Genomic DNA, 24,275 nt, shown 5'->3' with positions numbered 1-24,275 from the left:
AGGCCCTGGCAGAGACAGCAGCGTAGGCCTGCTCTGTGTGTGGTGAGGGAAAGGCTTCCTGAGAGTGCAAGAGCCGTGCTTCTGGCAGAAGAACTTCAGGCAGGGGAGGCAAATCCGTACCCAGGAAATGGGGTTTTTCACCGTGGCCAGAGCCTGGGATTTTAACAAGACCGGGGTTTTGTAAGAGAGGGGCAAGGGAACCGAGTATAGACAAAATCGCATGTGAGTAGTGGTGAACCATGACACTTAGTCTGGGTAAGGAGGGAAGTGAAGGAGGGAGGGGTGAGGGGACTGAAATGACAAAATGGTTGAGAGGCCAAAGGCATACCCTCTTGGAAGAGAAAGTCGGGAACAAAGGTTGAATATAGAATCAAATCACCTGTGGTTCTGCCGCCACAGTGCCAGGAGTGACAGCTGAATGCAGGTTCTTCCAGTTAAATGTGTGTGTGTGCATATACTTCTAAATATATCTTGCATGTATTTTTGTATTCTACTTCCAATATATTGAGCATGTTCCTGTTTTGTTAAACATTTTAAAATTTGATTTTTTCATGGCTCCCCATATAAGGTGCACTTAGCATTGATTGAGATGCAAGTCAGGGCTTGGCAAACTGTTTGGCCTGTGGGCCAGATCTAGCCTTCAGCTGCTAAGAAGATCCTTACATTTTTAAAGGATTGGAAGGAAAAGAAAGGATTATGTGATAGAAACTGTATATAGCTCTCAAAGCCTGATATTTGCTATCCAGCCGTTTACAGAAAAAGTTTTGACCGCAGACACAGCATAATCCGTTTACCATTGCTTTAAAATAAATCTCTTGGGTTATTGCAGTTTCTTCATGTTCCTAATACAGTAAAGAGCATGTTGTACCCCTTTTTGTTCAGTTTCAGGTTACTTAAGGTATAAAAGTGGTCAGAGTATATGAACGCATTTTACAGCTATTATGTTTTTGCAAAATGATTCTCCAGAATATGTGTACCAGTATTCATACTTGTACCTGGTCCTCTGAATTTCCCTATACAGGCAATATAATTAGACAAAATGCAAACAAAAGCTTTCAATTTTGATACCAAAACAAGTATTTGTTTTACTTTGCATTTTATAAACACTGAACTTAAGTTTATATTTTTATTGGCTATTTATTTGCTCTTTGTGAATTTTCCCTTCATATTTAAGTTTTTCAGGGAACTAGGTTTTTGTTTTGATGATTTATGCAGTTGTTTTCCATTTTATTGATGTATACCCTAGTTTTATTATTTTCTCCCTGCTTTCTTTAGGCTTTTCTTACTCTTCATTTTCTATCGATTCCTAAGCTTTTTGATTTTAGGTCTTTTTTCTTTTCCAATATAGTCAGCCCTTTGTATCCCTGGGTCCACATCCTTGGATTCAACCAATCTTGGATCAGAAATATTTGGGGGAAAAAAAAAGCCAATAAAAATAATACAGCAATAAAAAATAATAAAAATGTAAAAATGCAGTATAACAACTATTTACATAGCATTTACGTTATATTAGATATTATAATACTTATAACTATTATATTATTGTATTACATTGTTTTGGATATTATGCATACTCTAGAGATGATTTAAAGCAGGGGTGTCCAATCTTTTGGCCTCCCTGGGCCACATTGGAAGAAGAAGAATTGTCTTAGACCACACATAGAATGCACTAACACTGACAATAGCTGATGAGTTTAAAAAAAAAAGGCAAAAAAATTTCATAATGTTTTAAGAAAGTTGATGAATTTATGTCGGGCCGCATTCAAAGCTGCCCTGGGCGGATACAGCCGCGGGTTGGACAGGCTTCATTTAAAGTGCATTGGGGGTGGATGTGTGCATAGTTTATATGCAAATACTGTGTCATTTTATGTAAGGGGCTTGAGCATCCTCAGATTTTGGTATTAGTGGGGTCTTGGAAGGAAGCCCTGGAGAACAGAAGAATGGTTGCATATGCATTCAGTGCTGCCACTTTCCCTCTAGGTACTGCTCTTGCTGTATCACACAAATGTGGATAAGTTGTATTTTTATTTTCATTCAAAATGTTTAAATTATTTTGAGACTTTTTTCTTTGACCTATGTGTTATTTAGAAGTGTGTTGTTTAATCTTCAGGTGTTCAGGGATTTTCTAGGTATTTTTCTGTTGTTGATTTCTCGTTCAATTCTCTTGTGGTCTGAGAATACGCTGTGTATGATTTCTCTCCATTTACATTTATTAAGGTTTTATATGGCCAGTGTTTCCTATCTTGATGAGTGTTCCAGTTCAGCTTGAGAAGAGTGTAGATTCTGCCGTTGCTGGAGTGTTGTATAAATGTCGGATTGAGCTGATTGATAGTGGTATTCAAGTCGTTGGTATCCTTACTGATTTTCTCTCTGCTGGGTCTGTTGGTTACTGAGAGTTGGGTTTAAATTTCTAACAGCACTGGATTTGTCTGTTTCTCCCTTGAGTTCTGTCAGTTTTTGCATGATATATTTTGAGGTACTGTTGTTAGGCACATAGTGTATTATCTTAGGTTATTATCCTCTTGAAGAATTGGCCGCTTTATCGTTATGCAAAATGCCCTCGCTTTCCCTGACGTTTGTCCTTGTTTGAAGTCAGCTCTGTCTGAATTTAATAGAGCCACTCCAGCTTTCAGTTAGTGTGGGCATGGTGTGTCTTTCTTCCTCTTCTATCTCGAGTCTTTAGTTTTCTCATAGGTAGTAAGTAGTAGCTGGGGCCTGTGTTTTAATCTACTCTGACAGTCTCTGTCTTTTGATTGCTGTTTGGACCATTTGTGTTAGAAGCGAGCGTGAGGATAATCAAGTTCCATTTTACTGTTGCTTTTCCCTGTTTTCTGTTTGCTGCCTGGGTTGTTTCTCCCTGCCTTTTTTTCTGCCTTCTCTGGATTTCATTGAGCATTTTATATGATTCTCTTTTATCTTTTCTCTTAACATATTGATTGTACTTTTTAAAAATGTTTGTAGTGGTTGCTGTGGAGTTTCCAGTATACATTTACAGCCCATGGAGGTCCGCTCTGCGATGGCACTGCTGCTCCAAGGGGCTGGAGGTACCGATGGCACAGTCTTCTAGGCTCCTCCTGCTGTCACTGTGACATGGCTGCCATTCCTTCCACTTTTTTTTTTTTCTTTGAGACAGAGTCTAACTCTGTTGCCTATCGCCCAGGCTGCAGTGGCATGATCTTGGCTCACAGCAACTTCCCCCTCCTGGGTTCGAGCAATTCTTCTGTCTCAGCCTCCCAGGTAGCTGATACTACAGGCGTGCACCACCATACCTGGCTCATTTTTGTATTTTTAGTAGGGATGGGGTTTTGCTGTTTTGGCCAGCTGGTCACAAACTCCTAACCTCAAGTGATCCACCTGCCTCAGCTTCCCAAAGTGCTGGGATTACAGACGTGAGTCACTGCACTCGGACTCTTCCACTTTTTGTAAACTGTAAAATCACTCAATTCGTTGTTGTTGTTAGTCCAAGAAAGGCCATTGATTTTCAGTTTTTTCTTATTGGAAGGATGGAAGTTACAGCTTCCAGCCTTCACCCTTTGGAGCTGAAGCTGGAAGTTCTGTCTTTGTTTTTTAAAACTGGTAACATTTTGGACTAGATGCCTATATTTGTATGTGTGTTTGTAAATTTGCCTAAATGATATACTCTATTATTCAAAACTTTGCTTTAAAAAAACTCCATCTTCTCTTTTAACTGCTCTATTGCAGCAGTCCCCAACCTTTTTGGCACCAGGGACCAGTTTCATTTCATGGAAGACAGTTTTTTCACAGACTGGAGCGGGGGTGGGGGGATGGTTTCAGGATGATTCAAGTGCATTACATTTATTGTGCACTTTATTTCTCTTATTATTACATTGTTATATATAATGAAATAATTATACAACTCACCATGATGTAGAATCAGTGGGAGCCTGAGCTTGTTTTCCTACAACCAGACGGTCCCATCTCGGGGTGATGGGAGACAGTGAGAGATCATCAGGCATTGGATTCTCATAAGGAGCGCACAACTTAGATCCTTTGTATGCACAGTTCACAATAGGGTTTGTGCTCCGGTGAGAATCTCATGGCACACTGGTCTGACAGCAGGCAGAGCTCAGGCAGTAATGCGAGCGAGGGGAATCGGCTATAAATACAGATGAAGCTTTGCTGGCTTGCTCACTCAGCTGCCGCTCACCTCCTGCTGCGTGGCCAGGTTCCTTAAAGGCAGAGGTTTGTGGCCCGGAGGTTGGGGATGGGACCCCGCTGAACCGTGTTCTGCTGTTACATCTGAAATCTCATAGTTAACAGTAGATGTCAACACAGCGTCTGGAAGGTGTTTCGGAAATAATTTGTCCCACAGCACTCCTGTGGGGCGGGACTCCCTCATTTTACAAGGAGGAGACCACAGCTCGGAGAGCTCGAGCCTGCCAAGGTTGCATGACTGTGTGTGGGACGTCTGACCTCTCGGGCTGCAGGAGCTGGAGCTGCTGCTCTCTGCATCCTCTGTGCGCGTCCTGTGCCCTGGGCCGTCTTGCCTTCCCTCCTGCCATCTGGTCAGGCTTGAATCCTGGTGGAAGCTTCGACTCCTCCGTCAACCATAATCCTAGCTTGAAGCCTCCTTTTTCCCTGCTGACCCCCTTATCCTAATCCTCCCCTAAGTCACACCCTGCAGGTCAGTGTGCCACTTTCAGTGATTTCTCTCCCATGTCTCTAACGCTTCTGCTCCCCTTGGGGTGTAATCCCCTGGTTCTTGGTCTCTGTTCCTCTGCCTCTTTATTTCTTCATCCCACTCCCACCAGGTTTATTTTTTTAAAAAGTCACAGTGACCCCGCTTTCTCTTTACTTGAATCTTTGCGTGGCCTATCTTCGTTTAGTCATAGATCCGAATTTCCTTTCCCAGAATTAATTCAGAATCCCAGTCTGCCCTGGTTCTGCGTCTTCTACCGGGATACCAGGTAATCTCCCAGGCTTTTCTTCCACCACCACCTGCCCAGTAATTACCTAGAAATCCTAGCGGTCTTTAAAGCTTGGCCGTAATCACCGTGTTTTCTCCCTGACACTTTCCCTTAACTCTTGTAGACTGTTACTTATGTGAATGTATATGGTATCCTTGTTTGTTAGTATTAGCTACTGCTGGGCATCATATGACATCTCACAAACTTACCAAGACAAGGGATTTTGTCTGACTTGACCTCTCTGTGGTAACAGTGTCATTTTCTAAACACGGTGTGAAATGTGTGTTGATTCGATTCTGCACCGTTTGTGTAGTTATTTAGTTATGCACTTATCAGAGCATAGAGAAGGATCCTGTAATTCCCCTGTAGTGTATCAATTACAGCATTCAGTTGTTTTCATCTAGCTCACTATGAATGGTTTTGTCCTGTTTTCTCCTGATATTTTGCCTTTCTTCCTCCCCAAAGATGTTTCGTAAGTTTACAATATCAATTGTGTTTATTTTCATTTGAGTACCATTTGTCAATTGAGGGACTCAAGTGATAATTATGACCAATTTTCTAACATAATTATTGTAAACATGCCATTTACCAGTGACATTCATTTTATCCAGAACCTGACCAAATTACTGGTTTAGAACATTTCTGCACCATCTCAGTTACGTGTTGCCAGTGTCTAATTATGTGTATGTGTATAGCTATGCTTGTGCTGAGAGGCAGTAATTGTATTTTTCAGTCTTATTCATATCCACATCCCTAACTGACTGGCGCCTGCCTGGGCTGGTTTCGGTCCAGTCAGGACCTCCGACGACACGTCAGGCCTCCAGCTGTGCGGGCTCCTCGCAGACCATCGCTGCCTCTCCAGAGCCCAGAGCTTCACACCCACCCTCTTTTGCTTGATTGCTAAGAATTTTACATGACTCCTGGAGCACATCTTTTTAACATGAAATTTCAGTGCTACAGAAACTGTAGCATGTGAGTTTGGTATCAGAAGTACAGTGTTTCAGATAGAACTTTGCAATTCAGGAGAAACTGAAAAATAGGGTTTGGAAATGTTATAGGACAAAGTGCTGACATTCTGTTAATTGCGAAACAGCTTGAGTCGTAAAACACAATTTACAATTTTATTCCTTTTTGTGTCTTCCTGCCTTACTCTTTTGTTTTAAAACATGTGACAGAACACCTCATATCGTCACCAAGCTCTAGTATATTTTATCTTCTTCTTTAGACACTGACTTATGATATTAAAAGGATACGTTATCCTCAATCAGTTTTGAATTCTTCATAATGAAGCTAAGTGCTTTGTGAAGAGAATATTTTCTTTCACTGCCTTTTGCTTCCTGAGTCATAAAATGATTCCTTCTGTCTTTATTACTTAAATCTAGAAGTTTACTGGAGATATACCATAGACTCTTTCTAGTAGTCGTCATTAAGCTCATAGCAATAAATTGAAAGGGTAGTTTGGTTAGGTATAAATAAATTGTAGAACCATTGCAGCAGATTCTTTTTTTAATCATCAAAAATAGTTGGAAGCGTACTTGTTAAAAGATTTTCTGGGGCTACATGTAATGTTGCCAAACTAGGCATAGATGGCGCTGTTGCTTTCTCTACTACACATGCTCCAGGCCACTGATTGCTTTCATATTTTCTAGCATTTTCTTAGGTTTTTCAAACTGTAAAGAAAACCATGTTACCTCCCTGCATTGATATTTGTTAACATTTAAAATATGAACTTCATTTTTAGTTGGAATTTCTTATTGTGAGATCACTTCAAAAGTTATCCTTATATTTGAGTTAACAGTAAGAAGATACGTAGTTGTAGATTATTGACACATGCATGGAAGTGTTTAGATAGAATGCATAAGGAAAGCTAGCAGCAGTTTCCTCTGGAGAGGGAACTTGTAGTCTTACAATTAATGCAGTCTTACAAAATATGGCATCTTTATGCCCTTCACACGCTTTCTGTTTCGCTTGCTTTTTTAAAAAAAATATTTGAATATCTTTTGGCAAGTAAAACCAACTTAATAGTAAAACTAAGAAAATGATCTTATCTGTAAGTGTGTACATTACAGCCATGTGCCTACCTGTGTGGAAACGCACATAAATACGCTTAGGAAAGCAAACAATCGTTGTTATCTTGGCAGCAGTTTCTTGGTGGGGGGGCGGGGGGGCGTTTACATTATTGGATCACCAACCATGTACGAGTGACACAGTTTTTACTAGGATGCTGCTGATGCTATACCTACCGTCCACTCATCTTCAGCTTGCCACTGATCCGCAGCTCTCTGGCTGTCTGTGGAAGCGTGATTCATGGCTCCTGTGAGCCTTGGGTTCTGGTCAGGTTGTTCTGTTTGTGGGAGAGCCTACCTGGGTACCGTGGGGAATAGGCCTTGGGTTTACTTAGTGGACCTGGACTGTCTCACAAAGTCTGGCCGAGAGCCAGATACACTCACATAATTTCCATTTGAACCATTACAAATGAGAAACGTCTCCTGCTTTTATAACTCAGTAATGGGAATGTGGCTGTTGAAAATAATTATTTTCTTTGTTTTGAGCCCTTAAGAAAAGAGACTTTATTTTAATTTTTTTTTTTTTTTTTTCTCGAAAGCTCAAGAAATGCTTTTTATCTTTAAGTGTAGTGGCTATATTCGGACTATATTTAATTTAAAATAAGCAAATTGTAACAAAGTATAAATATTTTAACATTCAGCACAATGAAATGATAAAGCTAAGAGACTATCCTATGATTTGTGTATTTATTGGTGCCAAGAAAAGTGGAGAATTAAACCTTTTACAAGCCGTGGTACGACAGACCATCCTATGTCGGCCTCAGCGTACAGAACAGATCTGTAAGACACTGGCTGCAACTGGAGAGAGACTGAAGCTACGCACCGTTCCTGCCCCAAGATCCACTCATCTGGAAAATTGTTAATGGGGGCATGCTTTGTGTGTAGCACTGTCATATAACCATTTGCTTCTAGCTTTTGATTCCTGCTATTCCTGTGTTTAAAGCATACTTTGTCTCCTTTTTCTATGTCTTTTTCTACGGTATCTGTTCCCAGAAGGTCATCATTTGTAGGTACTGAGGCTTTTAAAAGATGCTACCACAGGTTCTGAGAGTAATTTTAAAAAGCAGCTCCAGATCGACCACGTGGTCTTTGGGAGGAAGGCTTTGCTTCTGGGATGACTGCTTGGCAACGAACAGCATTTATTGGAATGCATAGATTTTTTATATGGATGTTTTAAAAAAAATCAGACTTAAGCTGCTTTTATTGTATTTATTTTGATGGTTTGGTGTGATCCACATGTGTCTTATTTTTTCAGGGTTCAGGATAAGTTTGATGTGCTGAATTACACAGGCATTCCTGTCTATCTCCCGGAAATCACCATTGGAGCTTATCAGTCTGACCGTGTCTTGCGTCAATTCAGAGCGGTAAGACTGTGGAAATGGAGAAAGCTGGCTGGGGGTTGAGTCTGCAGCACCTGGGGACACTGTAGTCACTTCTCCAGAAAGGAGTTTTTGTTGTTGTTGTTGTGTTTTGTTTGTTTCCGTGAAGGAGCCTCTTTTTCGTTGAAATAATTCTCCCTTTTCCCCGTATTTCTGTATGGGAAGCTGGTGAAGTCCTCAGATGGCAGCCCCAGAGCAGAGATGTTCGTCATCAGGCATATTATCTTGATAGGGGAACACTCTGTTCATCAGCTATTATGTCACTTTCTTTACTGTCAGGCGTTACTTTTGGTCTTGGCTTACTCTGTCTGTAAATAATGAGGGTTCCATTCCTGCAGAAGGCCCTTAGGCCATATGGGAGGGCATAGGGAGGGCAGGCAGAGCTTGGGACAGACAGCGAGGGTGGAAGTTGGTAGGGGCAACTGTGTCATTGATCTTCTTATCCAATTGCCATACCTTCTTAGTGAGTTATTTGTTGTGGCAAGATTCCATTGGTTAGAGGCAAGATTCCATTGGTTAGTGTAAGTTTTGTTGGGAACCGGCAGGTGAGTTGCAGCCTGCGCTGCGAATCCCGATGTCAGTGGACTGGGAAGAGCACGATCCTTATCTGTGGCAGTGGTGGCTGTGGTTTGTTATGGGTAAATGTGAAATAGTTGTATTAAATCAGAACTCCAGGCTATGCCTTCAACATGTAGATGAGTTGAAATCTAAATTTTTTTGCATTCCTCTGATTGTCCGAGTTGATACCAGCAAATTGCCTGGAGAACCCACTGAAAGTCTGAGTAGATCCCCTTGCTTTCTTTCTTACTCGAGGTACTTGGCATTTTCTTTTAAGTAAATTTTTTGGATTGTTTTGGAAGTGGTTTTATTCAGTGTGAGGATTTGGGGAAAACACATAAAACCGTAAACGTATCTCTCAGAGGCACTGGCGGTTAATAATCTGTGCACACCTCCTTCTGTCCTTGTATACGTGTGAGTGCATGTGCCATTTCTCCCTCTTTGAGTGGGGCTCTGTGGATTTGCTTCCCTGGCATCATTGCTGTAACTGGTGCCTTGCTTGCTGCTCTTATGTAGGCCAGAAAACCCACACTTGGTGTTGGTTCCCCGTGTCTGCTTTTGTGCGTGGCCAGGTCCTGTTGAGTCTGTTTCACAAGTGGCTTCACTTCTTCCTGTTGACATGCAGGCTGCCATCATTCCCACCTGAGCTTGTACGGCAGCTTCCCCTCCGGTCTCCTTGGGTTTAGTCTCTGCCCTCAGTCCTTCTCCAGTAAGGCAGAAGCAGCCACGATCTCAGTCCTGTGCCTGAAGTCCTTCCTCTCCTGTGGGAGGTGTGTTAAAGTCTGCCACTCTGTAGATTTGTGCCTCCTTTCCGTTCTGTCTCCTTTCCGTTCTGTCAGATTTTGTTTCTTTTTTGTTTTAGGGCCGTGTTATTAGATGCATACAAATTTAGAATTGCATTGTTAGTAGAGTCACCCTTTTCATTATGATATTTTCCTCTTTACCTTTAGTGGTGGTTTTTATTGTAAAGTTTATTCAATATTTATGTAGCATCTGAAACTTTCTTTTGGTTAGTATATGCATGATGTAACTTTTTCTATGTCCTTTCATTTCAACCTTTCTATGTCTTTATATTCAATGTGGTTACCTTGTAATTTGCAGTTATTTAAAAAATTTTTATTAGTCTGAATATTTGGAATATTTATTCACATTTAATGCAATTACTGTTTGTAAATAGCTTATCTTACTGTTATATATTTTTTCTACCTGTTCTGTGTATTTTTTTCTTTTTTGATTTGAGTTTTTTTCTTTATTCCATTTACCCCCACCTATTTCCCTACTAGTTATCATTTTAATAGCTTTTTGTGACTAACCTGATAATTAAAATATTTATCTTTGGTTTAATGATGTTGAAGATAAATTAGCTTTCCAGTTCCAGAGCAGAATTACCCACTCTCGTGTTTTGCATAATCTCTGTCATCTTAGTTCTCCACACGTGTTAGCCCCACAGACGTTTGTCATCTTAATTCTCCGTACGTGTCAGCCCCACAGACGTTTGTCATCTTAGTTCTCCGTACGTGTCAGCCCCACAGACGCTTGCGACTGTTCTGAGCTGTGCTCGGCAGCTCTGCCTGTGCATTTGCCCCACGGCCACCCGCCCCTTCCCTGGGTGCTGCGCCTGTATGTAGCATCCTTGGTCTTCTGCCTGAAGAATTTTTTGCGAATAATAAATTCTCACACTTACTATTTAAAATGGTCTTTATTTGATCATCATTTTTACCTATTTTATTTATTTTTTTAAGTTTGGAATGTTCCAAACTTAAAAATTCCTCAATTGGAACGTTCCAAACTTAAAAAAAAAAAGAAAAGGAAAAATAACTTTTCCTGAGTCATTTAAGGTAAATTATTAACATAATGCTCTGTTATCTTCAAACACCTGGATGTGACGGTTCGCAGAAGGTGGTGTCTGCATCAGGATCGTTTGAGCTGCTGTTGGGAATGCAAGTTCTCAGGTTTCAGTCCAGGCCGCCTGGATTAGACACACAGGGGATGGGGCCCAGAAATGTGTTTGAGTGAGTCCTCCTGTCAATATATAGTGCCCGGTTTGAGAATCATGGCTTGAATGTGTAATTCTCACAAACAAGAATGTTCTCCACAACCCCAGTACAGCTGTCAGAGTCAGGAAATGAGCGTCACGCGCTACTGCTGTCTGATCCACAGGCCCTCTTCATGAGCAGTCATTTATCCTAGCCGTGTTCTTCTGAGCAAGAATAGCCAATCCAGGGTGATGGCTTGCATTGAATGGTTTCCTCTGCTAGTCTCTGTGAATCTGGTTCAGTTCCTCAGGCTTTTCTTGGCATTCAGGACCTTGACATTTTTGGAGACTACAGAACGGTTACCTTGCTGAATATCCCTCAATTTGGTTTTGAGGGATATTTGGCATATGGTTACCATTTGTCCCACCACTGTTTTTGTTACCTTTGTTACTTGTTAAGGTGGTGTCTTCGCTGTAAAGTTATCTTTTACTCTTATTATTTAGTATTTTGAGGGGAAGTACTTTGAGAATATGTAAATGTCCTCTTTCTCATCAAACTTTCACTCAGTAGTTTTAGCATCCGTTGATTTTTCTTGGCTAAATTATTACTATGATGATTGTCAAATTATAATTTTCTCTTTCTGTCGTTCTTTCTATATGACCAGGTAGTGTCCTGCTAGAAGCAAATATTTTCCCTTCTCCCCATTTATTTATTCACTGATCTCCATATATCACTATGGACTCGCAGATTCCTGTTTATTCAGATACATCTATACTTGTTTCTGTGTTTCTGTCTATTTGTTGAAAACCGTGAATACACACCAGTGTCTCCAGTTCCAGTGCAACACAACAAGGTTCATTTTAGTGCTCTTCTCATCCATATCCTTCTCAGATGATGAGAAACCCGGCCCCCGTGATCTCAGTGTATTTACCTGCCGGAATTCCGCAGGGCGTAACTTAGTCTCCTGTCTCTGCTACTATGGCGTCCCTAATCCCTGCCACCCAGGCAAGTGCAGGTATTCTCCAGTCCTGCAGAACAGCTTTCCATTTGAACTTGAAGGAAGAAAGGCTGTCTTCATTCCTGCAGGTTGGTTTCATTGGGTATTGAGTTTTAAATTGCCAATATTTTCTTTCAGTGCTTCCAAACTTTGCTATTTTATACTTCTGGCTTTTGTGTTTCTGATGATAGTTCCTCTTCAGAAGATACTTCTTATTTCTTTGACAGCTTTTTTCTCCTTCTTTTTTAAAGAGATTTTTCTGACTTGGTTTCATGCATTTATACTCTCTGGGGTGTGTGTTGTGTAAGTAGGTGTGCATGTGCGTCTGTGCTTGCTTGGCCTGAGGTTCATATGCGTTTATACTCTCTGGGGTGTGTGTTGTGTGAGTAGGTGTGCATGTGCATCTGTGCTCACTTGGCCTGAGGTTCGTATCTATAACTCTTTGAGCCTTTGGCTGGTGTTCATTGTCTGTATCACTTTTTTTTTTTTTTTGAGACAGAATCTCACTCTGTCACCCAGGCTGGAGTGCAGTGGCGCGATCTCAGCTCATTGCAACCTCTACCTTCCACGTTCAAGCGATTCTGCTGCCTCAGCCTCCTGACTACAGGCATGCGCCACTATGTCCAGCTAATTTTTTGTGTTTTTAGTAGAGACAAGTTTTCATCATGTTGGCCAGGCTAGTCTCAAACTCCTGACCTGAGGTGATCTGCCCGCCTCAGCCTCCCAAAGTGTATCTGTATCGCTCTTGCCACATTTTCTGTCTGTCTTTACCTCCCACAGTGTGTCTGTATTCCTCTTGCCATGTTTTCTCTCTGCTCTTTCTGGTTCCAGTCGGTCATATGTTGGTCCTTTTCACCATGCACCATGTTCTTCATGCATCTGCTCCTTTCTGTATTTCTCATCCTGTTTTTTTGTTTTTGTTTTTTTGTTCTTGAGTGTGCATCAGCCTAGATGTGTTCTTCTAAACTGCCTTTCAAGTTACTAATCATCCTTTCAGCTCTTCCTAATCTGTTGTTAGACCTGTATTTCTTATATTTGAGTTTCGAATTTTCATCCTGGTTTGTTTTTGATTCTAGAGTTTTCATTCTTTTATAATTTCAAGTTTACTGTTGAAATTATTTTGTCATCTAATTTCTTAAACATATTCATCACAAAGTTACACAGAATTATGTGATAATTGCAGTATCTGTGTCTTTTGTAGGTCTGTGTGAGTGGTCTGGTCCCTCACGTTTGGTTTGGGGTTGTTGAGTCTTGTTGTTTGGTGGCCTCATCATTGGTGTTTTGTTGTTTTCCAGTGGCAGTCATTTTTTGTGGAGACTTTGCCTGGAGTTGTCTCACTCTGGAGAGGATGTGCTTTACCATCTTCTGGCAGGCATGGAAGTCAGGGCAGGTCCCCTGAGAGCATTCAGGAAGCACGCTGATGACACTGAGCTTCCGTTTTGTGGGGCCTGGGTGTTTCCAGCTTGCCCTTACTGAGAGGCCGTTTTTGCCGGGGTCCTTTCTTTTTGGTGGGTCCTGAACTGCATGTTTGGCCCCACAGTGCACTCCCGCTGCTGAAAGCTCTGCCGGACTTCTTAGCCCCTCAGCTCTGCTGGTGGGACCGGGGAGCACCTCAGGGAGAGGAACGATGCCACCTGTACAGCCCAGCTGTTTTTGTTTCTTCTCTGGACATTGGCATCCAGGGCCCTCCCTGCCCTGTTGCCTTTACAGCCTGATGTTGCCTTTGTAGAGTCCTTTTCTACCTTGTCCCCTGTTCGGTTGTTCAGGAGGGGAGGGTTGGTCTGCATGACTAGTCCACCAGCTAGATGTGTTAGCCGTTTTAACCAGTTACATGGAGAGTTCACCTAGCAGTTTTTCATCACTGTGTTTTGTGTGGTTTTGTCTGCTTTTCAGTTTGTGAGCATTGAAGAGAATCTAAGAGAATCTATGATATTGGGCTTGTGGTTTGAATTAAATGTTTAGAAACATTAAAATTTTGAATCGTATTTACATGACTGGGGAAATCCGATTTTTAAATTTCTAAGCATTTAAAAAAATAAACGAATGTTTAGAACAGTTTTAGATTTACAGAAAAATCGTGAAGGTAATAGTGAGCTCTCATATCTCACATCCAGTTTCCATTTTATTAACTTCTTCTGTTAGTGTGGTACATTTGTTATAATTAATGAATTAATAATACTTACTGGGTTTTTTTGTTTGTTTGTTTTTTGTTCTTTTTTTGGAAACCGAGGCTCACTCTGTTGCCCAGGCTGGAGTGCAGTGGCATGATCTCGACTCACTGCAACCTCCACCTCCCGGGTTTAAACGATTCTTGTGCCTCAGCCTCTCAAGTAACTGGTATTATAGGCACCTGGTACCGTGCCCAGCTAATTTTTGTATTTTTAGTAGAGATGGGGTTGCACCATCATGGTCAGGCTGGTCTCAAACTCCTGACCTCAAGTGATCTGTCCGCCTCGGCCTCCCAAAGTGTTGGGATTACAGGTGCGAGCCATTACATTCGGCCCTTATTGTTAACAAAAGCCCACACTTTGAATCATTCAGATTACCTTAGTTTTTCCCTAATATCCTTTTTCTGTTCCAATATCCCATCTAGAATATCACACGACATTGGATCCTCATGTCTCCTTAGGTACCTCTTGGCTGTAACATTTTCTCAGACTTTGTTTTTAATAAGGAGTGCTGGTGAGGTATTTTGTAGACTGTCCCTCAACTGAGGGTTGTCTGATGGTTTTCTAGCGATTAGACTGGGCTGTGTGTTTTGGGGAGGAATCTATAGAGATGAAGCATCAGGAGCGCTTGCTGTCAGTGCGACCTGGCACCCTGGCCCTGACCGTGGGCTCCTGGCTGAGGTCATGCTTGCTGGGTCTCCACTGGAAGCTGCTCTTCCTCTTTCCAGAAAGCCTCATGCACACCACAGCCTTTATGTTCCTCTGTTGAGTAAGAATTGCCTGACTATTTAGAGAGTTTTGTTTAAGGAAATTCAGTTGCTTGATCTTAAAAAATTATCAGTTGAATTTAAATAGTAATAAATAGTAATGACCATTTCTGTAAATTCATAAAATTCCTTTTGTCCATCAGAGACATCAGCAACAGTTCTCATTGCATTTCCTTCTGGAGACAGCATTGTGGGGATACCTGGAGGTGAATGAACAAAGCTCCTCTGGGTTTCACGTGCAGCTGTTTCAGATCTGGGAAGGTTTGTGGCTTCTCACAAAAGGCTCTCTGCACGGGTTGCAGAGCTGCTGTCTAGATTGGCTTCTCTGAGCACTAGGGAAGCCTCCCTCCCTTGGGGTAGTCCCCTCCCTCCTGAGCCTGTGCTCAGGGGGCCCCTCAGGGAGCTTCATTCTGACCTGAGTGACTTCGGTAGAGCCCTTAGCAGACAAGGAATGGAATACCGAAATGTCTTGTGTGAAGCCCTCTGTAAGTGTGTCTCCTTGCACACACCCCTGAGAGTGCAGGCCTTCCCCTGGAGCAGGAGGAGATGGAGGTTTTTATTTCTAACAAGAGGCCCCACCCTGGCGAGAGTGGCTTCCTTTTATCTGGCCATCTGACAGGCAGCTTGTGCTAGCAGCGATTTCCGTCAGATGCTGAGGGGAAAAACAACTGTTGCACAAAAAACACATTAAAAATCAAACCCTAACTGTAAAACCCGTTTTCTCCAACTCTTTTCCTTCCTTTGGAAACAAATACTCGTGCTGTACTAGGAAGGCAAGTGTTCATGAAAATGGAGTTTCTTTTGGATCATTTGTGTTTCAGGTTTGCCTTCATCTCATTCCTGTCTAGTTCCGCTGAAGACAACAGGCATAGCTAGGAAAATGGAAAGTGTGTAGGAAGAGAGAGGGCCCGGAGACAGGAATGTGTGCAGGTGGAGGTGTGTCTGATCTCATCAGAACAGACAGAGAACATACCAGAGCCAGGAGCCTTCAGTCTCTGACACCTCAACTCGCAGAGGCCACCGGGCAAGGACAGCTGAAGTTGTTTTTAGTTGGGTCACAGTTAGAGGTTCTGAGGTTTAGCAAGAATTATTGTGAAGTTTGAATTGCTAACAAAATTAAATGCTGTTTTCCATAATTACACATTGGAAGAAGAAACCGTAAATACAATCAAGACAAGAATCAAGTTTTTTAGAAAAGAGTTCAGGTTTTGCTTTATGAAAATTGCAAAAGACAAGTAACTGAAGGAGAGTAAAGTCAGCCTTTGTCAGAGACGAGGTAAACAGAATTGCCTCTTCCTCACCTTGCAGCTGGGGATCCCCTACCCGCAGTGGGCTGTGCGGAGTGAAAGAAAGGGTCCTGAAATGCTTCTCACTGGTCTTTGGAGGTGAGGAGACCTTCTTATCGGTCTTCAGGTACACGTGTCAGGTCACTGGTTTGCTGCAGGGGAGCAAACAGCGTTCGAGGACATTCCACAGAGAACGTGTGAATATTACAGCAGGAGGTATTTGGCGGCCAGTTATTTCCGGGAGCAAGTGGAGGCCATGGATGGTTCATGTCAGTGGTTCCTAGAAGCCCATTACCTTGGTAGGCAGTTTCTCGCTTTCTGGGAGCCTTTTATTTTTTAATCTTAAAAATACGTGTTTTAGCCAAATTCTGTCACCAACATGAGAATTTCTATAATCCCAATTAATGTTACAAAAATAATAAAATTACTAAAACTGTGTCTTATACTTTCATGAGAAACTTAAAATATACTTGCACTGTGCTTCTATAAATAGGTGGTCTGTGTGTGGTAACACACCCAGGACGTTGCAAGCGTATTTTATGGTGGGTATTGTCCTTGTTGATACTTGGAGGTTAGGAGTTACTACGTAGCACTTCTGATTCTTGGGAAAGGAGTAATGCTTTGACCTTTATTCTTTAGAGTAAGGATTATAGTCTTCGTTTTTCTTCCAGGATTTTCATGATTTTTCTGACTTCAGTGTTTTTGCAGTTTTGCAAGATGGGTCTACATTTGAATTTTTCTCTATGTGCTATTTGCGTCTTGTTGGTAGGGTCTTATTCCTTGCTGGTAATTCCCGCTTGCTTCTCTTTCTGTGGACATTGTAAACCTAGTTACTTTATGCTCTGTCTCTGGAGTGCTACTCTGGACACTGTTTGATCTTGTTCGTTGTTTCTTCTTCTCACCCATGGTGACTTCTTTTCCTCTCTGTGTTGGAGACTTTGGGTGCTGAGCTTCTGCCCCGTGGGGCTCCATCCGTGGGCATTTGGTGAGAGTGGGTCCCTCCTGAGTCAGGCTGCCGGATGAAGTACAGGATGCCAAGGTAAGCTTGAATTGAGAGCAGCTAGTGTTTTAGTATAAGTATGTCCCAAGGATTTTAACCGGGTATCCTATATGATTCCCAGTCCTGGCAGCCTACTCCTGACAGGACCCTTTGCTGCTGCCAGGCCGCAGATTCCTGAGGAGCAGGGAGGGATTGATGGCACCTTTGTTGCTTGTGGTATTCCAGGCCCTGGAAGTAATGTGAATTTCCACCCTCGAACCTGTGTGGGGACAAGCTCTGGTTACGAATTCCCAGTGGAGGGTGGTTTCACCACTGGGTGCCAGCTGGGTCTCCTTGCTGTCAGGGGGCCTTCTCCCCGCACTGAGGGCGTGACCCTTCAGGAGTCCCCTCACAGGGACGCCAGGCCGTGTCTTGTGGCTCTTCCCGCACTGAGGGCGTGGCCCTTCAGGAGTCCCCTCACAGGGACGCCAGGCCGTGTCTTGTGGCTCTCAGCAGCTCTTAGGCGTCCCCAGGGCTCTGCGGCTTCAGCTCACCACTCTGGCTTTTCCACTTGCTGTTCGTTCTCAGCCCCTTGTGATTTCTTGCGCAGCTCAGCAATACATGTAGAAGCATTTCCAGAGGTTTTTATATCAAGAGGTTTTTCAGCATATTAGGGCTGCTGTTTTGCTAGAAATGGAAGCCTCCCCTATTTTTCTTTATATTTGGAAAGCCTGTTTTGGTGCTGGTTCTTTCTGTAGCCATTCTGTGGAGGGCCTGTCTGAATTAGAAAGTCTACATTTTATATACTCAATAGGTTTTTACCCAGTGAACAATCCCCCAGAATGCAGGATTGATTAAATCCCCAAACCCGAAGGCACAGAAGGGAAACCTGGCTGATCAAAGAATTCTTGCCTTTTAATTTAATCAGAGTTCTATCCTGGGGATAGAGTCAGGCATCTTGGGAGCGCTAAGGTAGTAGGAATGACAGTTTACCCCAATACCTGCTGCCAAGCCTGACATTTCAGACCCCCTGCCCGACAGTGTCATCTCAGTGTCCTACCACTTCTGCACTTAGCCCTGAGCAGATCTTTATCGTGCCAGGCACTGTTGCAAGCATTGGGGCCACACCCGAGAGTGAAGCCAAGCCCTGCCCTCGTGGAGCTCACCTCCTAGTGGGCAGGGAGAGCAGATGATAGACAGACAGGTAACAGGGTGCCAGGGTCTTGGAGAAAGCACAGCCGAGGAGACTGCCCTGGAGAGAGGTCTCAGGCACCTGACGCAGGGGAGTGAGGGATGTGGGGGTGTAGGGGCAGGCGCCCCCTGGAAGGTAGGAACAGGTGGACACGTTCTGGAGCTAGAGAAGAGCCCGTCATGGTGAGGTGTGATGCAGGTGGGGTGAGCTTGAGCAGGGAGTGAGGTGAAAAGGCAACAGGCCAAGGTCAGCCGGGGTCCGCAGCTGCCGCGGGGACCTCAGTTCAGCTGTACTCCTGGTGAGGTGGTGGCGTTGGCATGCCAGAGAGTGGCAGCATCTGGGTTTCAGGTTCAAAGGGTTGCTCTGCTTGCCATCTTGAGTTTCAACTGTGGGGCAAAGGCAGAGGGCCAAGGCGGTCAGGGAGGATCCTGGTGGTGCAGGTGAGAGTGCTGGTGCCATGGGCTGGGGCCCTGAGAGTAGGCATCATCTCTTTTCCCAAGAGCCCCGACTTACCAGAGGCATTGTCGCTCCTCCTTGCCCAGCCAAGTTGCTTCTTTGCTGTTTGGGTTTTCAGAATTAAGCAGACTGTTGCTGAAGGATTCCAGCAGAGGGAGTCAGGGAGGAGGTGCAGGGTGGGGAGCGGGCTCTGAGGGCCTGGTGGTGGCCTTTCCTCACCGGGCGGTGGAGCGCTGGGCCTCTGCCGTGTTGCCTCTCCTGCAGAGTTGTGTGTGTGACTGGAGGAAACGGGTGGAGTGAGTTCCCCCAACTCTGGGGTCTTGCTATAAAGCACATTAGAGACAGGTAGGGGCAGCTGGGTGGGGTGGGGCTGTGGGTTGGGGTTCTAAAATAGGAATTTGCCATTTGTAACAACAGGACTTTGGTATAAAGGCTTTAGTTTGGGAATCCCAGGCATACTTCCTCATGGATCTTTTCCTGACCCTTATGTTTAATTTACTGATGGATGGATGAGCCCAGAAAGGGTTACTCAGGAGAGCACTTCTCAGGGAGTGGTATGATGCTGGGGAAGCTCGCCCACCCTGTGTCTGAGCAAATTTCTGAAATCAGTTTGGAGCTTATACATTGAAACAAAGCCGTTATTCTAACTTTCATATGAAAAGAGTTCCATGTCTTTTAAGACACTTTTTATTAGAGCTCAAATTCTTTTATAAGCAGAAACTCCTTTTTTAGGTTTCTAAAAAGCATACAAACAGTGGGAAGACAGAATTCTTCCCCACATCACCTACAGGTGGTTCGCCCACACCTATTTCAATAGACCTTATTTTAGCGACTCACCTTTATCAAATGGTTCCAAAGTGTTTCAGCCTAGTTTTAACAGAACAGCAGCTCTTCCTTTTCAGACTCATAGTTTTCATAACATTTAATTAAATTTTGTAATTGCAGTGACAAGTACAACTGGCATCGCTGCTGGGAAACAGACCACTGACTCATACCACTTGGTGGGAGGGATAGAAGTGCCTGTGGTCCAGCGGGAGCAGATCCTGCCACTTGGTGTGCTGTGTAAGCTGGCCTGTGAGTGGTCCAGTCGGGGTTGGTCCAGGGGAGCTTTCTGCTGAAAGGAGGAGAAGCTGGTGAAGAGGACTAAGCTTGTCAGAGTGTTAGGAGGCAGGCCAGACCGCATGGGCCCTGGGTACCAGCAGAGGAGCCTGAGGAGCTGGTGAAGGGGACTAAGCTTGTCAGAGTGTTAGGAGGCAGGCCAGACCGCATGGGCCCTGGGCACCAGCAGAGGAGCCTGTAGAGGGGCCTCAGTGTCTTTCAGAGGCTGCAGGAAGGTCGGGGTGGTGAAGGCTGACCACGCCCAGGATACTGCGTTGATGACCAGGTCGTAGGTGAACCTTGAGAAAAGTGTCAGGAGACTGGTGGGAATTAGAGATTCCATCTTCTATAGCTTGTTATTTTGTCTTGTTTTTAAGGGCTAAGGCATTCTCAGTGTGTTTATAGACAAAAGGGTAAGTGCTTGTGGAAAGAGAGAAAAAACGCAAGAGAGGAAAGGGATCCCAGAGGCGGCAGGGGGGTCCCTCTCGGCTCATCAGAGATCCGAGTTCACCAAGCAGGCATGGCCAGGCCAGATCACCGCTCGTTTCATAGGACCCCAACCTAGTCTGCTGAGGGGAGGTGGAGGGATGGGTGAGGGCTCTTTCCTCCCATGGGGAGACACTCTCTGTTGGATTGGCCATGTGTGGAGTGGAGGCACAGAACCTACATCCAGGGTGCTGGGAGGGTAGGTGAGAAAGCCAGCTGACCCATGCTGGGTGGTTGACCAGGCCCAGTGACCACGTTGGCCATTGTCATTGAAGCATCTCATTCCTTGATTAAAATCCACTGGTGCTCTTCACATCACAGGGCCAGTTCCAGACAGTAGATTACAGCCATTTGATGTGTCACATTTATGTTCTCCTAGCGTGAAAGCAGCAGTTTGTGTGCCTAACATAATAAATATGCATGGTTGAACATCCTGGATGTGATGGCTCATGAGTCTTTCTGGAACAGATTGATCTTGGAGATGTCTTGACTGGCCTGTAAGGGGCACGCTCGTCCAGCTGTGGAGCTCGCAGTGGGTCAGATCTCCACACAGTGGTTCTTGTCCGTGTGAATCCTCTCACCTGCATGAAGTGGTTCTTGTCCCTGTGAATCCTCTCACCTACATGAAGGGTCTGGCTGCCTTTTCTAGGTGTCTGGGAAGCCTGCTGTTTCCCATCAACTGCACCCTTGAATGGGGACTCCAGAAACAGGAGCAGCATCAGGGACGAGTTAGAGGGCCTAGCATGCCACACTCAGGGACGGTGGCGGGACACTGGCAGGAACAGTGGCAGCTCGTGGCGCTCTGGATCCCAGGTTCCTGTGCCCGCCCACCTGTACCTGCCAATGGATGGGTGACTTTGAACTAAGCGAGAAGATGGCAGTTGGGGTCCAGTGGCATTCGTTAGTTAGGAAGAAGCTCCAGCTACCCATTCTAGACTTCCTGTCTCTCTCGTCTGTCTTTCCTTGTCCCTGAACCTGGCTTCCAGTCTGAGTCTGGGGAGATCTCCTCGGGGGGAAGGTTTCCCAGCTCTTCCTGTGACTGGATGGAGTCAAAGGCACCAAGACCTGAGTCTAGGAAGGGTCCAGCCAACTCATTTTTCTTTTTGGGGTTCTGTAATTTTTGCTTTGTTTGCCCTTGTGTAATTAAGAGGAGCACAGCTGCTGTTTGGGATGCAGTCGTCTAAATCAGTGATGCCCCAGAAGTTGCTAGTGTTCTCGGAGCTGCTCTTACTGAGGGAATCATGTCTTTTTACTGGAACTCCTTCCTAGGGCCACTCTGAGCTCTCACAGCCTCTGCCGCAGCTCATAGTTTCTGGCTCCGCATGGTGGAGTCGCCTCGCCTTCTGCTGTGGCTCCTGCTTGTCACTCTGCAGTGCTCTCAAGGCCATTCAGCCTGTTGGCGGGAGCTCCACCTTCCCTGTGCATTCATCTGGCCCCCATTTCACTGCACTCGGTGCCAGACGCAGTCTGCACCAGGGCTGGAGACATAGCCCAGTTTCCACACCCTGGAGACTCGGCAGAGGCACGTGCGCAGAGGGTGCGATGGAATTGCAGAGGCTGTGGGGACCCGTGAGAGGATAGGGATGTGCAGTAGGCTGCTGTGTCTGTGGTCTGAAGGCTCACATCTCACAGGATGGGTATGAGTTTGCCAAGTAGAAAAAGAAGAGTCTTGGGGGGGGCAGTTGAGGGAGGAGGAGGATGGCTGTGAAGGCCGGAGGCTGCAGGGGATGGCCGGCAAGGGCCATGATGTGAGGGGAAAGGAGATAGTGGCCCTGGGACGAGCATGATCTGAAGGGAAAGGAGACAGAGCAGGTGGGAGGGTGACGAGTGGGGCGAGATCGCACAGGGTCTTGGGGTGGACTGTGGAGCTTAGTTTTCATCCTAAGCCACATGGGATTACAGCAGGCATGAGATGAACCTGAGGAGTTCCATATAATCGAATTAGCCTTGCACATTGTTATATAACCAAGTCTTGAATTACAGTATAAAGAACTTCTTATCAGCATTGATGGGATAATTAAGAAAGGTTGTCAGAAGTGTTGGAATTTGAACCAGAATTTGAGATTCATAGATCCTGAGGATTTATGGGCTTTATTTAGAGTAACTTCTTGACTATTAGAAACCCTATCAGATAAATTTTAAGGGATTGGAAAACAGAGATCCAGAGAAGTTAGCTCAAGGTAAGACTACTAAATGGATGACGTGGAGTGATGGTTAAGATGACATTTTTCTGGCTGGTGCCGTGGCTTTGGTTGGAAACAGCAAGAGATACAGAACCGACGGGCTGGGTTCTGGGAGGGTGGTTGGCAATAGGAAGTGTCGACGCTTGAGCCAGGAGGCTCTTAGGATTAATCTGGCAGCCGTGGCCTGTGAGGTGGGGAGAGGCTGGTGGAAGGAAGGATTATGGGCTGGGGAATGGAGTGTCATGGGCTGAATAGGACCTGACAGGAAGGGGAAAGAGCAGAGAGACGGAGGCTGAAGGGGCACCACTTCTGCTGCTGATCACAGTGGTAACAATGCCAGGTCACCCCGAGCACCTACTGTGTGCTGGGCACCATGCTGTTGCCACAAGAAGGCACTATTATTCTTATTCCCATTTGCAAATGAGCAGTTGGACACAGTGGCTTTTTGAGGTCCTGCAGCTTCTGGGAGGGCAGGACTCATATTTGGGCAAGTGTGATCGGGTGGCCGTGCTGCTTCCCATTCCGCTGCTTCTTGCAGGGCCCCTGGAGTGAGCACCGTGCACAGACTAAGGCATGGGGGTTGTGTTAGGCTGTTCTCATGTTGCTATAAAGAAATATCTGAGACTGGATAATTTACTTAAAAGGGTTTTATTGGCTCAGAGTTCTGCGGGCTGTACGGGAAGCGTAGCAACTTCTGCTTCTGGGGAGGCCTCAGGAAACTTACAATCATGGCAGACGGTAAAGGGGAAACAGGTACATCCTAACATGGCAGGAGCAAGAGAATGGGGTGGCAGAGTGTCACATTTTTAAATGACCGGGTCTTTGGTGGCGGAGTGTCACATTTTTAAATGACCGGATCTTTGGTGGCGGAGTGTCACGTATTTTAAATGACCGGGTCTTTGGTGGCGGAGTGTCACATTTTTAAATGACCGGATCTTTGGTGGCGGAGTGTCACGTATTTTAAATGATCGGGTCTTTGGTGGCGGAGTGTCACATATTTTTAAATGACTAGGTCTTGTGTGAACTCAGAGTAAGAGCTCACTCATCACCAAGGAGATGGCCTAGGCCATTCATGAGGGATCCGCCCCCGCGATCCAGACACTTCCCACCAGGCCCCACCTCTGACACTGGGAATTACATCTCAGCATGAGATTTGGAGGGGACATCCAAACTCTCATTTGATGAACATGCTCGTGACACGGGTACACAGACTAAGAAAGACCTTTTCACAATAGAGTGGATCTTAGATTTCATATGGATAGAAGGGTTTATGATTTTTGGTGTTGTTGGTCCTGTGACCTTGGAGTTTTTGACCAGTCCTGTCGCAGGTCTGGCTAGTGTCCTGGTGGCTCTCAGGCGCCTGTCCACACTCTAGGCGACACCCCGCGCTAGGGCACTGATGCCTCAGGAATCCAAGTTTTCATCTAAAACAGTGTTTTCATGGGGTGCGGTGCTCACGCCTGTAATCCCAGCACTTTGGGAGGCCGAGGCGGGCAGATCACTTGAGGTCAGGAGTTGGAGATCAGCCTGGCCAACGTGGAGAAACCCTGCCTCTACTAAAAAACACAAGAATTAGCCGGGCATGGTGGCGAGCGCCTGTAATCCCACCTACTCGGGAGGCTGAGGCATGAGAATCGCTTGAACCCGGGAGGCAGAGGATGCAGTGAGCCAGAATTGCCAGTGCATTCTAGCCTGGGCAACAGAGTGAGGCTCCATCTCAGAAAAACTAAAATTAAATAAAAGTAAATAAATAAGT

The 24,275-nt window shown here is 44.8% G+C and overlaps 1 protein-coding gene across 4 annotated transcripts in view; it reads left to right on the top strand.

The window, feature by feature from the left end:
- Positions 1–24,275, top strand: part of NDUFA10 (NADH:ubiquinone oxidoreductase subunit A10) — a 64,065-nt gene that overhangs the window by 26,301 nt on the left and 13,489 nt on the right. For 2 of the 4 annotated variants that reach the window (XM_025404489.1, XM_025404490.1), the window contains exon 9: positions 8,250–8,358. The exons of 1 other annotated variant lie outside the window; for it this stretch is intronic. In XM_025404489.1, coding sequence (XP_025260274.1) covers positions 8,250–8,358 — 109 coding nt within the window. Of the gene's footprint in view, positions 1–8,249; positions 8,359–16,147; positions 16,229–24,275 lie in introns of those variants that run through there. One more of the 4 variants, XM_025404491.1, reaches the window with a different exon arrangement.

The sequence above is a fragment of the Theropithecus gelada genome, chromosome 12 (genome assembly GCF_003255815.1).
Source record: "Theropithecus gelada isolate Dixy chromosome 12, Tgel_1.0, whole genome shotgun sequence".
In the NCBI taxonomy this organism is placed as follows: Eukaryota; Metazoa; Chordata; class Mammalia; order Primates; family Cercopithecidae; genus Theropithecus; species Theropithecus gelada.
The sequence above is the reverse complement of the archived record's forward strand: the minus strand, read 5'-3'. Positions and strand labels throughout refer to the sequence as shown.